This window comes from Bombina bombina, chromosome 2 (genome assembly GCF_027579735.1).
Source record: "Bombina bombina isolate aBomBom1 chromosome 2, aBomBom1.pri, whole genome shotgun sequence".
NCBI classification, from domain to species: domain Eukaryota; kingdom Metazoa; phylum Chordata; class Amphibia; order Anura; family Bombinatoridae; genus Bombina; species Bombina bombina.
The window spans coordinates 336,820,206-336,838,226 of NC_069500.1; the positions used below are offsets into that span (position 1 = coordinate 336,820,206).

The 18,021-nt window shown below is 36.6% G+C and overlaps 1 protein-coding gene across 1 annotated transcript in view; it reads right to left on the bottom strand.

The window, feature by feature from the left end:
• The window catches only part of WSCD2 (WSC domain containing 2), a 344,950-nt gene extending 327,295 nt beyond the window's left edge, over nucleotides 1-17,655 (bottom strand). The window contains exon 1 of the mRNA XM_053701694.1: nucleotides 17,274-17,655. Coding sequence (XP_053557669.1) covers nucleotides 17,274-17,655 — 382 coding nt within the window. The remainder of the gene's footprint in view (nucleotides 1-17,273) is intronic.
• Nucleotides 17,656-18,021: the final 366 nt, after the last annotated feature.

The window sequence follows — 18,021 nt, forward strand, 5'->3', positions numbered from 1 at the left end:
TATAAGCTTTATTAGGTCCAAAAGTGACCGTATATGTCAAGCGAGGAAACTGTTGAAGAAAATGTTAAAAAAACAGAGGTTCAAGATGTCTACCTTCTATAACTCCTTATGTCATTTCAACGTGTATCATTAACTATTGTTAAAATGAAACTTTTGTAATTTTTCTTGTTTTATGGTAACCCATATATGTTGCACTTTTTGCACAACCTCAATAAAAAAAACTATTAAATAAAAAAAAAAACTGCTGATCTACTGGGATTTTCAATCCCAACCATCTCTAGGGTTTAAAAATATCTTTATTTCCACATGCTGGAATAAAAAAGTGACGTTTCGGGTAGAGAACCCTTAATCATACAAAGCTAAAACACACTGATCAAACCTTATAAACGCCTACCTATACACAGGTGTTCAATTAACATTTCTCAACACTTCCACCTAGTGGTTACTCATTTAATTACATCTATATTAGAACTCAATGTTCTTGTTTCACCTTGGTGCAAGATAGAATTAAAATCAATACAAAAATATATACATATGCAACTATTATATATACATATGCAAAACTTTTTAATAATTTTCATTAATGTGTCTATCAGTAATATATTTGGTTGAAATTACATTGGTATCTGTATATGTCATTGTTCTGCATATGTATATATTTTTGTATTGATTTTAATTCTTTCTTGCACCAAGGTGAAACAAGAACATTAAGTTCTAATATAGATGTAATTAAATGAGTAATCACTAGGTGGAAGTGTTGAGAAATGTTAATTGAACACCTGTGTATAGGTAGGCCTTTATAAGGTTTGATCAGTGTGTTTTAGCTTTGTATGATTAAGGGTTCTCTACCCGAAACGTCACTTTTTTATTCCAGCATGTGGAAATAAAGATATTTTTATACTGCAAGGTGCTGCCTTTTTCTGTGGATTTATTGTGGCTAAAGGGATTACAGCGCCCTTTTTGGCCTGCACCTGACAGTGGAGCTGAGCTACAAACTGTTCTAGTATTACTATTTCTGATTACTGTTATTAGCTGCGTGCACCCTGTCTAAATATGTCTATTAAAGATATCACATAAACAACTGGATTACCGATGTTTGGATATACAGATACCGATGTAGCCAGGGTTATGACCCTAGTCAAAGGCTCAAGTGACTTTTTAAAAACCTCAGCGACTGAGATTAATGGCAAATTATTGGAGAAGCAGACCAAGAAATGTACAGCTCTGGATTTGCATGCAGTAACATTGGCTGAATACTGCAAGGTAAAGAGGATACCCAGGGGACTTCGGATGAATGCCCAACCAACTCTAATGACCAGTAATGAAGAGTATTGTAAGCTATTTGTCAGCATATTAAATAAATGCTCCTACGATCTCATGATACTGACCGTGGAGTTCTTACACAAAGAAATTTCCAAACAAAAATCGGAGGTGTCGAGACTGAGGGAGGAGCTGAGTGAATCGCTGACATTAGAAGCATACAACACGTTGGTAAAAAATGTGAAGAAAGGAGAAGCAGAATATCGTAAGATATTGGAGGATCTTAAAAGAACGAAATTCCAGAGGGACATCGAGGATTACGAATCCGGATTGGTGTATCGATGGTCACATGACCGGGAGCCAAGTTACCGCCCACAAGCCGGGGAATTTCGTCAGCGGTGGTGCCCGAGACACAGGCAGCAAGGTACAGCTGCGTTGTGAAGCGACACAGATTCTTCAGCCGGTTTTTTAACCGAAGAGTCGGAAGGAGAGGCCACAGAAGTGGCCGCAAACACAAGGGCCGCAAGAGGTATGGTGTCCGGAGCGCAACCATTCCAGAGGGGTCAGAGGAGACCGGGTTGAGGTCGGAGGTATTAGAAGGAGGTAACAGGAGACCAACTGACTGTTTGATGTCTGACGGTGATAACTCCAACCATGAACTGCCTAAAAATGACTTAATCATTAACATTTCTGATTATATCTTGTCTAGTGAGCAAATATTAGCACTTAATAAAGGTTTATCATTCAGTCCCACACAAAATCTAGATCTATTTAGATTAGAGCAAGATCTATTTAGATTTTTTAGATCTATTAAATTGAAAAGTTTTTTTGCAAATAAAAATCCTCCTATTATTGATAAAGATAGTAACACTGGGTTGATATTGAGCAATTTTGGCCTTAGAAACAAAAGCAAATTTGTTCCAGTAAATATTAACCATAGTGTTAATACATATATGGAGTTAGTCAAAAAAGATCTAGAAAAAGTGTACAAAAGGATTGCTGGAGAACATTGCAGCAATAATATATCTAAAAAAGAAAGAGAGGCTATTGATTTGCTGAAAAACAACAAAGCATTAACAATAAAAATGGCAGACAAGGGCGGTGCGATTACTGTCATGAATACTAGTATGTATGTTACAGAGATAAAAAATCAGCTGTCTAAACAAGATGTATATAAAGAATTACCATATGATCCTACTATAATTGTCCAAAAGGAGATTGTGTCTATGGTGAATCGAGCTTTAAAAATGGGTATAATATCTAAAGATATTGCTGATTTCTTAATCATAGATCACCCCTGTATCCCAGTTTTTTACACCTTGCCAAAGGTGCACAAGCGGCTTGAAAATCCACCAGGTAGGCCAATTGTAGCCGGCATATGTTCAGTTTTTTCCAACATAGCTATCTTTTTAGATAGAATATTTCAGCCGCTTGTGCACCTTGGCAATTCATATATTAAGGACACTGGGGATTTTTTGGATAAAGTACACGATTTAGATCTATATGGCAACAAATACATACTATTCACATTAGATGTGAGCAGTTTATATACTGCAATAAAACATGAGAGTGGTATCTCAGCAGTCATGAAAGTATTCCACACATTTAATAAGTATTCTCCATCACAGAAGATGTTTTTTGAAAATCTATTAAAGGGACAGTCTAGTCCAAAATAAACTTTCATGATTCAGATAGGGCATGTCATTTTAAACAATTTTCCAATTTACTTTTATCACCAATTTTGCTTTGGTCTCTTGGTATTCTTAGTTGAAAGCTTAACCTAGGAGGTTCATATGCTAATTTCTTAGACCTTGAAGGCCACCTCTTTTCAGAATGCATTTTAACAGTTTTTCACCACTAGAGGGTGTTAGTTCATGTATTTCATATAGATAACACTGTGCTCATGCACGTAAAGTTATCTGGGAGCAGGCACTGATTGGCTAAACTGCAAGTCTGTCAAAAGAACTGAAATAAAGGGGCAGTTTGCAGAGGCTTAGATACAAGATAATCACAGAGGTTAAAAGTTTATTAATATAACTGTGTTGGTTATGCAAAACTGGGGAATGGGTAATAAAGGTATTATCTATCTTTTAAAACAATAACAATTCTGGTGTTGACTGTCCCTTTAAGAGTTGTTCTTTACCAGAATCATTTCTTGTTTCAGGATACATTTTTTCTCCAACTTCAGGGAACAGCCATGGGTTCCAATGTGGCCCCCACATACGCAAATATATTCATGAATATGTACGAGGAAACATTTGTTTATGAGAATAGATTATTCTTACAATATGCAGTGGCCTGGTGGCGGTACATAGATGATGTATTCGGTGTGTGGTGTGGCGACATTGGAACCCTGGAGGAATTTGTCACTGAGCTCAATTGTAGCACTGACTCCATCAAATTTTGCCTCAATGCAAGTGAATTACAGGTTGACTTCTTAGACACCACAGTATACTTAAAGGAGGGTAAGGTCTGTACAGATTTATATGTAAAACCTACTGATAAGAATGGCTTGTTACACTTTCAAAGTTTCCATCCTAGAAGCACAGTTAGGTCACTACCTAGAAGCCAGTTCCTAAGGGTACAATGTATTGTATCAGAAGAAGATAGATTGCAAAAGAGATTATACAATATTGCAAAAAAGTTTGAGAATAGGGGTTACCCTGCAGTGTTAGTTCAGAATGAATTAATTAAAGTACAATCTAAAAAAGATCCAACACCAAAGAAGGAGGATAAATGTATGGTAATGGTTATGGATCACAATAACCATGCTAGTGAGATCATGAGTGTACTAAAAAAACACTGGCGTATCCTACAGGGTTGCCATCCAGGTGTTGCTGAATTTGCAGTACCCCCCATGCCTGCTTATAGAAGAAGGAGAAACCTTAGAGATGAGCTTATACATACGGATATTGGAAGTGCGAATAAAGAACAGCAAAGCTACATATCTGATAAAAATTATGGGTGTTATCCCTGTTTGGGATGTGGCAACTGCAACTCAATGATCAAAGACCCTCAATTTGTACACCCTCTCACTGATAAACAATTCTTGATAAAAGGCTTTTACACATGTGATACTGCTTTTGCTATCTATCTCATAAAATGTCCATGTTGAAAAATCTACATTGGCGAGACGATAGGATAGTACAACACAAAAGCAATATCAGATGTGGAAATGTAGAAGCACTAGTGTCAGGACATTTTATCCAATGTGGCCATAATATTAGTCAGGTCCGTTTTCAAATCATCGATGCAGTGCCACGTCCCAGACGGGGGGGTAATAGAGAGTTAATGCTAAAAAAGAAAGAGGCATTTTGGATTTACAAACTCAATGCAATGCAACCCTTGGGTTTAAATAAAGAATTGGATTATACTCTACAGGGAGTGCAGAATTATTAGGCAAGTTGTATTTTTGAGGATTAATTTTATTATTGAACAACAACCATGTTCTCAATGAACCCAAAAAACTCATTAATATCAAAGCTGAATAGTTTTGGAAGTAGTTTTTAGTTTGTTTTTAGTTATAGCTATTTTAGGGGGATATCTGTGTGTGTAGGTGACTATTACTGTGCATAATTATTAGGCAACTTAACAAAAAACAAATATATACCCATTTCAATTATTTATTTTTACCAGTGAAACCAATATAACATCTCAACATTCACAAATATACATTTCTGACATTCAAAAACAAAACAAAAACAAACCAGTGACCAATATAGCCACCTTTCTTTGCAAGGACACTCAAAAGCCTGCCATCCATGGATTCTGTCAGTGTTTTGATCTGTTCACCATCAACATTGCGTGCAGCAGCAACCACAGCCTCCCAGACACTGTTCAGAGAGGTGTACTGTTTTCCCTCCTTGTAAATCTCACATTTGATGATGGACCACAGGTTCTCAATGGGGTTCAGATCAGGTGAACAAGGAGGCAATGTCATTAGATTTTCTTCTTTTATACCCTTTCTTGCCAGCCACGCTGTGGAATACTTGGACGCGTGTGATGGAGCATTGTCCTGCATGAAAATCATGTTTTTCTTGAAGGATGCAGACTTCTTCCTGTACCACTGCTTGAAGAAGGTGTCTTCCAGAAACTGGCAGTAGGACTGGGAGTTGAGCTTGACTCCATCCTCAATCCGAAAAGGCCCCACAAGCTCATCTTTGATGATACCAGCCCAAACCAGTACTCCACCTCCACCTTGCTGGCGTCTGAGTCGGACTGGAGCTCTCTGCCCTTTACCAATCCAGCCACGGGCCCATCCATCTGGCCCATCAAGACTCACTCTCATTTCATCAGTCCATAAAACCTTAGAAAAATCAGTCTTGAGATATTTCTTGGCCCAGTCTTGACGTTTCAGCTTGTGTGTCTTGTTCAGTGGTGGTCGTCTTTCAGCCTTTCTTACCTTGGCCATGTCTCTGAGTATTGCACACCTTGTGCTTTTGGGCACTCCAGTGATGTTGCAGCTCTGAAATATGGCCAAACTGGTGGCAAGTGGCATCTTGGCAGCTGCACGCTTGACTTTTCTCAGTTCATGGGCAGTTATTTTGCACCTTGGTTTTTCCACACGCTTCTTGCGACCCTGTTGACTATTTTGAATGAAACGCTTGATTGTTCGATGATCACGCTTCAGAAGCTTTGCAATTTTAAGAGTGCTGCATCCCTCTGCAAGATATCTCACTATTTTTGACTTTTCTGAGCCTGTCAAGTCCTTCTTTTGACCCATTTTGCCAAAGGAAAGGAAGTTGCCTAATAATTATGCACACCTGATATAGGGTGTTGATGTCATTAGACCACACCCCTTCTCATTACAGAGATGCACATCAACTAATATGCTTAATTGGTAGTAGGCTTTCGAGCCTATACAGCTTGGAGTAAGACAACATGCATAAAGAGGATGATGTGGTCAAAATACTCATTTGCCTAATAATTCTGCACTCACTGTATTTCTATAATCATCTTTGTAATTATTTTGATAATTATTTTGCGTTATGAAATTTCTAACTTGCTTCAATTGTTTTTCATCTAACTTGCTGCAACTGTTTTCAATCAAATTTGCTGCAATTGTTTTTCAACAAAAAACTTTTTAATAATTTTCATTAATGTGTCTATCAGTAATATATTTGGTTGAAATTACATTGGTATCTGTATATGTGATTGTTCTGCATATGTATATATTTTTGTATTGATTTTAATTCTATCTTGCACCAAGGTGAAACAAGAACATTAAGTTCTAATATAGATGTAATTAAATGAGTAACCACTAGGTGAAAGTGTTGAGAAATGTTAATTGAACACCTGTGTATAGGTAGGCCTTTATAAGGTTTGATCAGTGTGTTTTAGCTTTGTATGATTAAGGGTTCTCTACCCGAAATGTCACTTTTTTATTCCAGCATGTGGAAATAAAGATATTTTTATACTGCAAGGTGCTGCCTTTTTCTGTGGATTTATTGTGGCTAAAGGGATTACAGCACCCTTTTTGGCCTGCACCTGGCAGTGGAGCTGAGCTACAAACTGTTCTAGTATCTCTGCGGTTTACAGAGAATGGTTCGAAAAAGAGAACATATCCAGTGAGCGGCAGTTGTGTGGTCGAAAATGCCTTGTTGATGTCAGAGGTCAGAGGAGAATGGGCTGACGGGTCGAGATGATAAAAAGGCAACAGTAACTCAAATAACCATTTGTTACACTCAAGGTATGCAGAATACCATCTCTGAATGCACAACACATTGAACCTTGATGCAGATGGGCTACAGCAGTAGAAGACCACACCGGGTGCCACTCATGTCAGCTAACAACAGGAAACTGAGGCTACATTTCGCACAGGCTCACCAAAATTGGACAATAGAAGTCTGGAAAAATGTTGCCTGGTCTGATAAGTCTCGATTTCAGCTGCGACATTCAGATGATAGGGTCAAAATTTAGTGTAAACAACATGAAAGCATGGATCCATTCTGCCTTGTATCAACGGTTCAGGCTGGTGGTGATGGTGTAATGGTGTGGGGGATATTTTCTTGGCACACTTTGGGCCCCTTAGTACCAATTGATCATCTTTGGTAGCCACGGCTGACCATGTCCATCCCTTTATGACTACAGTGTACCCATCTTCTGATGGCTACTTCCAGTAGGATAATGCACCATGTCACAAATCTCAAATCATCTCAAACTGGTTTCTTTGACAATGACATGACAATGAGTTCACTGTACTCCAATGGCCTCCACTGTCACCAGATCTCAATCCAATAGAGCACCGTTGGGATGTGGTGGAACAGGAGATTTTCATCATGGATGTGCAGCCAACAAATCTGCAGCAATGGCATGATGCTATCATGTCAATATGGACCAAAATCTCTGAGAAATGTTTCCAACACCTTGTTAAATATATGCCATGAAGAATTAAGGCAGTTCTGAAGGCAAAAGGGGGTCCAACCTGGTACTAGCAAGGTGTAACTAACAAAGTGGCTGGTGATTGTATATATATATATATATATATATCAATACATAAGCACTCACTGATCTTCAGCTGTCTGTGTTTAGTAAATCTTTATTTATGACGTTTCAGGACAAAAACACAGTCCCTTCTTCTGACAACCAACACTTGTGAATAACAAACATTTAAAGGCCTATGAAACACTCCCCCTAAGTTCAGCCAATCCTGGCAGTCCGTGTGAAAAAAATCAATCATTGTGATAGCCTGACCTCGTGTCAATTATAAGTAAGTATATAGACTGACTGTGTATTAATAATTAAATAAAAATTGAATGTTTTCATTGTTATCAATGTGAAATATAAACATGTGTATAAGTGTACACTTATCCCAAGGCCTGCAGGGGATCAAAATAAAATGGAGTTAAACAGAAAACCACCTAATCATTACGTTTACAATCTCCTTATCAGGGACTCACAAGAGTAAACCACAGCCTATCATCATCTCAGGGGAATCTCACCCCCCCCGGATGTTGTCCAATCACAAAGCTTTAAGTGTTATTGCCATTCTGTCTAATGGGTCACTCCCCTCACCTTCCATTGGGGATTGCAAACCCCTCCCTCAGGTTGCGAGTTGCAGCTTACGGCAATTAGCATACCTAGCATGTAGGTATGCTAATTGCCGTAAGCTACAACTCACAACCTGAGAGAGGGGTTTGCAATCCCCCAATGGAAGGTGACCGCTGCTTCATAACTGCTGTTTAATAAATTAAAGAATATAAAATTGTTAGCAAGGTGTATCATGCTGCCCTAGTGACCGGTCACTGAAATAAAAAATAGACTCCCGGGAGTGAAAAAAAGGGGGAGTTAATTATATAATTAAACTTATTTTTCAGGGTGTAAATGTCTCTTTGTTTCCAAGGATAATTCCCAAATCCCTGATTCTTGCAGCGTCCATAGGATATAGGAGCAAGTCTCCACTGATATACACAGATAAGGTCAAGGAGAACTGATTTTGGGACTTAATCCTTACTTTAACACTAAGGGGTTGATCAAATGGTAGTCATATTGACTTAGCTCACATTTGGAATATAATGGACACTGCAAGAATCAGGGATTTGGAAATTATCCTTGGAAACAAAGGGACATTTACACCCTGAAAAATAAGTTTAATTATATAATTAACTCCCCCTTTTTTTCACTCCCGGGAGTCTATTTTTTATTTCAGTGACTGGTCACTAGGGCAGCATGATACACCTTGCTAACAGTTTTATATTCTTTATTTTATTATTTCCTTTAAGTATATGTTTAGATGTATTATTTAAATATTTACATATCGGTAGATATATGTTTTTTCCTGGAGAGCCTTTAAGGTAGCACTCTAGAATAAATTTTGTTTATTAGCGATCTCTCTCTGTAATTTTGTTCACTAGGTGTCATTCTACTAGGGTCCATAATTGATTGATATTACCAGTGCAGGTGACTAGGGAATTTACTGGTTTTAGTAATTCCCAATTTCTTTAACTTTTAATACAATGGTTTCTATCAAACTGCACCATCACTCTGGAAATTTATAATAAAAGAGTGATGTAGGTAAATTATTTTGTATGTAAGGGCTGGTGCTGTTAGTCTTTTAGTCTTTTATAAATATATATATATATATATATACACACACACAGTATATATACTGTATATATAGCTAATACTGCTGTATAGATGCTAACTGGTTGAAAGTGACAGCTCCTACCAGTCTGTTGGTAGATTGACATGTGTCCTCACGTACAAGAATATTTGCTTTCAAAATATAAAAGATTGTAATCCATAATGCATACAACTGAAATGTGCATATATTCATTTAAACTTTGAAAAGAAGCATTTTTACAACATGCTCATATTAGCAAAAGTACATATGCTTTAGGGGCATTTGCACATATACTTACATGCCCAGCGCACCTGAATTCAAACCCTCAGAGAGCATGCTGTGGTTTGTATTGTGTCAGCAATGGTTCAGTTTGTGTCATACAAACCATCCCGGCTTTCTTAGCAGGAATAATGTTTGAATACAGGTGCACTGGGTCGATGCAGCATTTAACCCTAAAACAGTAATAACCTTTACTAGAAACATTTTTGCCCATAAAAATATAATGCAAAAATGTTTATATTCAAAACTGAAATGTAATTATGCATAATCAAATTTTGGCAACTATGTTCCTTTTACAGCAAAACAATTTGAATACAATGTTCCTTTATATTTATATATAACACACACACACACATATACCACGGCTGAGATTGCTGTAACACATTACATAACAATGTACTACAGCCATCTTTGGTTTAAATTAAGATCCTGTACTCTCCTCTGGTATCTGATATTCCTCATTTCATTTGCTTTCATATTATGGGTAATACTGCAGCTATTTCCCTAAATATCACAGTAATCCATTATGAAGCTGTCATTGGAGCTGCGTTTTGTAGCAATATGTTATACTGCATCTTCCCTACAGCCCACTTAATCAATGACAAACATATTTTAACTGTCTACAATTTAGGTTGCTATTTTATAGGAAAGTCAATTCTGGCTGATATTTTTTTCCTCATATTTATTTGCCACCTGAAATTAGTAGGACAACACTTTTTTTTTTTCAGCTGTTTTCACAATTGCTTCAATTATAGAACTAAACAAGAAATTCAAAGCATGAAAACTAAAAACTAAACATAATTTTGGTTACCAATTAATGTTTGTCCACTTAAAGGGACAGTCAAGTCCAAAAACAACTTTTAGGATTCAAATATGGCATGTAATTTTAAATAACTTTCCAATTTACTTTTATCACCTATTTTTCTTTGTTCTCTTGGTATTCTTATTTGAAAGCTAAACCTAGGAGGTTTATATGCAAATTTCTTAGACCTTGAAAGCCACCTCTAATCTGAAAGCATTTTGACAGTTTTTCACCACTAGAGGGCATTAGTTTCTGTGTTTTACATTGCTAACATTGAGCCCATGCATGTGAATTTACCGAGGAGTGAGCACTGATTGGCTAAAATGCAAGTCTGTCAAATGAACTGAAATAAGGGGGCACTCTGCAAAGACTTAGATACAAGGCAATTACAGAGGTAAAATGTGTATTATTATAACTGTGTTTGTTATGCAGAACTGGGGAATGGGAAATAAAGGGATTATCTATCTTTTTAAACAACAACAATTCAGGTGTTGACTGTCCCTTTAAGATACAATTTAAATAATTAAATTAATTAAAAAAAATTCAAAGATAGTCATTAACAATTTAGGGCCAGATTACGAGTGGGTCTCTAACAGTTGCGTGCAAGCGATATCGGGTTTATTGCGGCTGTTTGTGTGTGTTGGAAGTAGCATGCGTATTACAGTTGAAAGTATACGTGGTCGCTCTGAAACAATTTAATTTTACTTGAGTCAGGATAGATCGAACTCAGTGCTCTGGTTGACTGTTACACTCATATAAAAAGTTGCACAAAACACAGCAAAATTACATTTAAAAATACAGTTACACTCATAGAGGCCTATGTATGAAAGTTCTTGTGGACCTGATCCGACAGTGCAGATCAGGTCCACAAGACCTCGCTGAATGCGGAGAGCAATACGCTCTCTGTATTCAGCATTGCACCAGCAGCTCACAAGAGCTGCTGGTGCAACGCTTCCCCCTGCAGACTCGCGGCCAATCGGCCACCAGCAGGGAGGTGTCAATCAACCCGATCGTACTTGATCGGGTTGCACTGTGGCGATTCCTGTCCGCCTGTTCAGATCAGGCAGACAGGGTTATGGAGCAGCAGTCTTTTGACCGCTGCTTCATAACTGCTGTTTCTGGCGTTTCTGAAGACTCGCCAGAAACACGGGCCCACAAGCTCCATGCGGAGCTTGATAAATAGGCCTCAAGCTCTTTTTTAACAATCAAATAGAGGTAAGAGGCAGTATACCTAAACAACAACTTAAGTGGGAGGAGGAAACTTCTCCCCTCACAAAGAAATTACATTACCAGAGAAGCCTGACATGGGTGAATGACTTTGATAAATGGGCCTCTTTGTGACAACATTAAAAAAATATTGCATAAAAAAGTTAAAAGGGCTCAAAGATATGAAGTCTCAGGTGTAAAAAACAAAAGGACTGCAAAAGGCTTTAACATAGTGATACATACATATACATGTCTAAATATGTGTGTGTGTGTATATATATATATATATATATATATATATATATATATATATATATATATATATATATATATATATATATATATATATATATATATATATATATATATATACAGTGGGGCAAAAAAGTATTTAGTCAGCCACTAATTGTGCAAGTTCTCCCACTTAAGAAGATGAGAGAGGCCTGTAATTTTCATCATAGCTATACCTCAACTATGAGAGACAAAATGTGGAAACAAATCCAGACAATCACATTGTCTGATTTGGAAAGAATTTATTTGCAAATTATGGTGGAAAATAAGTATTTGGTCAATATCAAAAGTTCATCTCAATACTTTGTTATATATCCTTTGTTGGCAATGACAGAGGTCAAACGTTTTCTTTAAGTCTTCACAAGGTTGTCACACACTGTTGCTGGTATGTTGGCCCATTCCTGCATACAGATCTCCTCTAGAGCAGTGATGTTTTGGGGCTGTCGCTGGGCAACACAGACTTTCAACTCCCTCCAAAGGTTTTCTATGGGGTTGAGATCTGGGGACTGGCTAGGCCACTCCAGTACCTTGAAATGCTTCTTATGAAGCCACTCCTTCGTTGCCATGGCGGTGTGTTTGGGATCATTGTCATGCTGAAAGACCCAGCCACGTTTAATCTTCAATGCCCTTGCTGATGGAAGGAGGTTTGCACTCAAAATCTCATGATACATGGCCCCATTCATTCTTTCATGTACACGGATCAGTCGTCCTGTTCCCTTTGCAGTGAAACAGCCCCAAAGCATGATGTTGCCACCCCCATACTTCACAGTAGTTATGTTTCTACCAAACAGTTCTACTTTGGTTTCATCTGACCATATGACATTCTCCCAATCCACTTCTGGATCATCCAAATGCTCTCTAGCATACTTCAGACGGGCCCGGACATGTACTGGCTTAAGCAGGGGGACACGTCTGGCACTGCAGGATCTGAGTCCCTGGCGGCGTAGTGTGTTACTGATGGTAGCCTTTGTTACGCTGGTCCCAGCTCTCTGCAGGTCATTCACTAGGTCCCCCCGTGTGGTTCTGGGATGTTTGCTCACCGTTCTTGTGATCATTTTGATCCCACAGGGTGAGATCTTGCATGGAGCCCCAGATCAAGGGAGATTATCAGTGGTCTTGTATGTCTTCCATTTTCTAATTATTGCTCCCACAGTTGATTTCTTCACACCAAGCTGCTTGCCTATTGCAGATTCAGTCTTCCCAGCCTGGTGCAGGTCTACAATTTTGTTTCTGGTGTCCTTCGACAGCTCTTTGGTCTTCACCATAGTGGAGTTTGGAGTGTGACTGTTTGAGGTTGTGGACAGGTGTCTTTTATACTGATAACAAGTTCAAACAGGTGCCATTAATACAGGTAATGAGTGGAGAACAGAGGAGCCTCTTAAAGAAGAAGATACAGGTCTGTGAGAGCCAGAAATCTTGCTTGTTTGTAGGTGACCAAATACTTATTTTCCACCATAATATGCAAATAAATTCATTCCAAATCAGTCAATGTGATTGTCTGGATTTGTTTCCACGTTTTGTCTCTCATAGTTGAGGTATACCTATGATGAAAATTACAGGCCTCTCTCATCTTCTTAAGTGGGAGAACTTGCACAATTGGTGGCTGATTAAATACTTTTTTGCCCCACTGTATATATATATATATATATATATATATATATATACACACATATATATATATATATATATATATATATATATATACAAAGTTTATATATATATGTGTGTGTGTATTTATAGGCATATATACACATATAAACACATCAATACATATGTACACACATATAGACATAAATATATATGCATTGGAGCCCTTTGCAGTCAAGTAGATGAAAACATGTAAAATCATATTTATGCAATATTTACATTTAATTAAGCGGTTAAAGGGACACTAAACACAAAAAAATTTCATGATTCAGATAGAGAATACAATTTTTAACAACATTCCAATTTACTTCTATTATTTCATTTGCTTCATTTTTTAAATACCCTTTGTTTAAAAAATAGCATTGCACATGGGTGAGCCAATCACACAAGGCATCTATGGGTATCCACCCATTACCAGCTACTAACCCTATCTAGATATGCTTTTCAGCAAAGGATATCAAAAGAATGAAGCAAATTAGATAATAGAAGTAAATTGGAAAATTGCATACTCTTTCTAAATCATGAAAGAAAAAATGTGGGTTTCATGTCCCATTAACTATGCATTTACTGTAAACATTTCACATTCCAATGTTATTCACATAGGGAGATATGTTCTATGTATTTTTAAATATATATATATTCCTATATATATCTGTATAATACCTACAGTATGTATAAGCATCTGTATAGATAGGTACAGATATATATTGTACCAAAATACCATCAAATATACAGTTTTGTTAAAAATTCTTAGGCCACCATTAGATTTGTTGTTTTAGCAATGGTATAATAACCATATATAATTATTAATCAGTCTCTTTATTAGAATACAACCAGAAAATACAGGATATTTGTATGCAGTATTAAAAAACCAGAAAAAAAATCTAAAAAAACCCACCTTCTATAGGCTAAAGTGGCAAGTATTTAGTGGACCTTTCTTACACTTGAGAAATAGCAGGAACCTGGCTCTTGTAAACCTAAATGGAATGGAACCCGAATTAATGTCATTGCTAACAACTGTATTTATCCTACTAGTTCATGTGAAAATGACTGCTGTGAAAAAGGTCTATTACACTAGGTTTGTGCAAAACATTTTTGAGCATTACATACATATATTATATATTTTTGGGTCCAGTCGGCAACAATATGTGAGAAGAAGAGTTGGAGAGAGATGGAGGAATGAATGCTTCCGGCCTTTTGTGAAACACGGCAGTCCTTGTTTGGGGCTGCATTACTGCCAGTGGTGTTGACGATATTGTCCAATTTGATGGGATGAGGAATGCTGAAAAGTGCAGACAGTTTTTTTAATTCATCATGCCATTCCTTGCCCAAAGAAGCAATTTTGTTCTGGAAATTGAGATTTTTATATATTTTGTGTAGATATTTCATGAATTTTCTGTTTGTATCTTAATAAAGAGACCAAAATAAATATCGATGGTCATTAAAACTATTTTAAAACAACAAAGCTAGTAGTGGCCTAACACTTTTGCACAGTACTGTATGTGTTTATAAATAAATATAACATATTCTGCTATGTGAAAAACATTGGAATGTGAAAAATGTACATTTTCATGTCAGGTTAGCACACTTGAGAAAACACGATTGTGTTTTTCCACTTTTCACGCTCCATTGAGTTATACAGGGGAATACATTAAAGCAATCTCAATATTCAAAGTTTATCTTTTTGTGTGCATTGGGTAAGCGAGAGGGCAAAAACATTTTACTTTCAACTTGTTATACGAGCGCTACCTGATAAATACCGCTCCACTGGTAATCTAGCCATAAATAATTGAACATATTGTTATAATAAAATAAATGCAAATGAAAATTACTTCAATTCCATTTTTTTCATGTGTCAGAAATAAAGATATAATTTAACTTTTAACAAAACAGCTATGATGTCTACTGAGAAGTTTTGGTTTATTTGATGTAAAACTTAAAGGGACAGTAAACACTTTGTACTTACAAGAGATTTCTGTTGTGTTGCTATAAAATAACATATCAGCCAAGTCTTAATGTTTTTAAAGCAAATTAAAATAACTTGTTTCCATTGAGCCTTAAAAAATAGAGCCATAAGCTACAGAAGTTGCCGACAGCTAAAAGTATTTAACCGCTCCATTTTAGTACCAGGTTTTCATTTAAATATTTTGAGCATTGAGTGCAGTTGCTCTTTTCATGTAGGTGTAAGTTAATGTTGTGTTAACACTTCCCATCCCAATATTGTATTTCTCAAAAATCACACCATAACAAGTTAGTTGCTATGGTAACCTGACTTTACACTATAAAATTTACATTTAATGTCCGTGCTCCTTACTTGTAATCACCTCTAAAGAGAAACAAAAACAAAGATACACTGATTTATAATACATATTTGTTAAATATAAACACATACTACTTTATATTATAATTATATTGTCTACTTTATTAATATATGTAATATTTATTTTTGTCCTAGGCATAGGTCTAGTTTGAGTTATGTGCTTGCATATATTCTTTTATGTAAATACATATTGATATTTTCATAAGAACATAAGTGCGACTACTCCTCTACGTGGGACAATATTAAATATTACATATTCCCAATATGCTTAAAAATGTATCAAGATGCAATTGCTGCTTTTTAAGAACTTACAGTTTAGGCTTGCAAGAGAAAGTCTGCGACCACAAATTGAAAAAGCAATATATTCTTCTTATCCTAGGTGTTAAAGATAAATTACCTCAGTTTTGTTTGTTCATGGTGATTGACAGGCCCTGCTCTCACACAATTTATTGTCCAAGAGCAGGGGGCAGGATTGAACAACAGAATTATTCTGCAATATTAAATTTTACCATATAGAAGAGCATAATGTATTTGGTGTGTTGCCAATACCTATACATTTTGAGAAAGTGGCTTTTTGAGGGTGCTTTGAACATTTCTGATGGCTGGGGGGACAGAGACTACCCATAGCATAGAAGCAGAAGCATTAGTATGAACAAATTGCTTCTATAGAAATCTGTGTGAAAGCTGCCTTTAGGAGCAGGAAGAAGGACTTTTCAGGTAATTGAAGTACTGTTTTGGTGCATGTTAGCTGCTACTGTGGCTGCATAGCACCTTGACAAACATTACATAAGGCACTGCAACCCTCTCTAGCAGGCAAGGGGTTAAACATACACAAAGTAAGAGCAATAGCTAGACCAAAGGAGTCCCCCCAAACACACACCACTGCCGGCTAGAGCAGCTCACTCATGTGAAAATACCCTTTGTATCTGTCAGAAAGCAGTTTATTTTTGCTCTCTGTTTTTGACATCTGATGCTGACATGTGATGCTGACATGAGAACATTTTAATATAAAAAGGGGTGATGGCCAACAAGATAAACACACAACAAGTGCTGGACAGATAACTCAGCATGCACTGGGACTGAGCTCTGTAGCAACCCGAGGGTTGTGGGTTCGATCCCCGGCGAGGTCCACTCATCCTTCTGAGGTCGATTTTGTCACATTTTTGTATTGAACGTATTCAAATTTTAGGGATGCTTCCATAATTTCTTACTAGTCTATAATAAGTCAATATTTGTAGCATTTATGGACAAGTAATTTATAGAAAGGTCAAAATTTAAATATGCATGGGTACATTTCAATTTTAAATATAAACATTTTTGCATAGATCATATATTTGAAATCATTTAATAAATTGGAGAACAAAACATTAATATTCAGTAATATTAATATTTTCACCTAAGCTTACCTCTTGCTTCTTCTTGTTCTCTGATGCTTCTCCCTCTTAGTGCTCTATTCCACGTACCACCAAATTCTCCCTGTTTGTTCCGTTCCTGGAATTCTTTCCCAGTGGTTTTGAACCACGGTCCATGTCTTCTTGGGGTACTTGGTGATTCAGGAGCCTCTTTAAATACTCTACTCAACAGGGCAACTCCAGGATCCGGGACATCTACTCCATCACGTGTTCCATCCACCAGGATCCTATTATTGTCTGATACAATATGTTCACCTTCAAAATTAGCATGTAGGAAAACCACACTTCCAGCAGTTAGATATAGGATTATAAATGTGAAAAAACGCACAGGTTTCCTTCTAAAATAACGTTGAAACTTCAGAATTATTTTGGCCATATCTTGTACATAATCTATTTTCCTTCCTTGTATTTTAATTCATATGAAAATATTGTACTTTTAAATTGTAGAAAGAAACAAATGATATATTATTTATGCAAAAATATAATTAAAAAGCCAAAATATGTTTAAGCTCTGTGAGTCTAAGGTTAATTTCAAGACATTTTAAAATACAAAGTTATGATTCAAATCAAAACGATGTTGTATAGCTGCAGTATGAAAATATTTTTTGATGGGAGATTTAAACTGGAGGAAAAAACGATATTCTATTAATAAAAAGTTATGTGCTGGAAATAGGAGAATAGGTTTCTTTTCAACTTGCGTTACAGATGCCATTTCTGCTCATTTTATATCTTGGAAATAAAA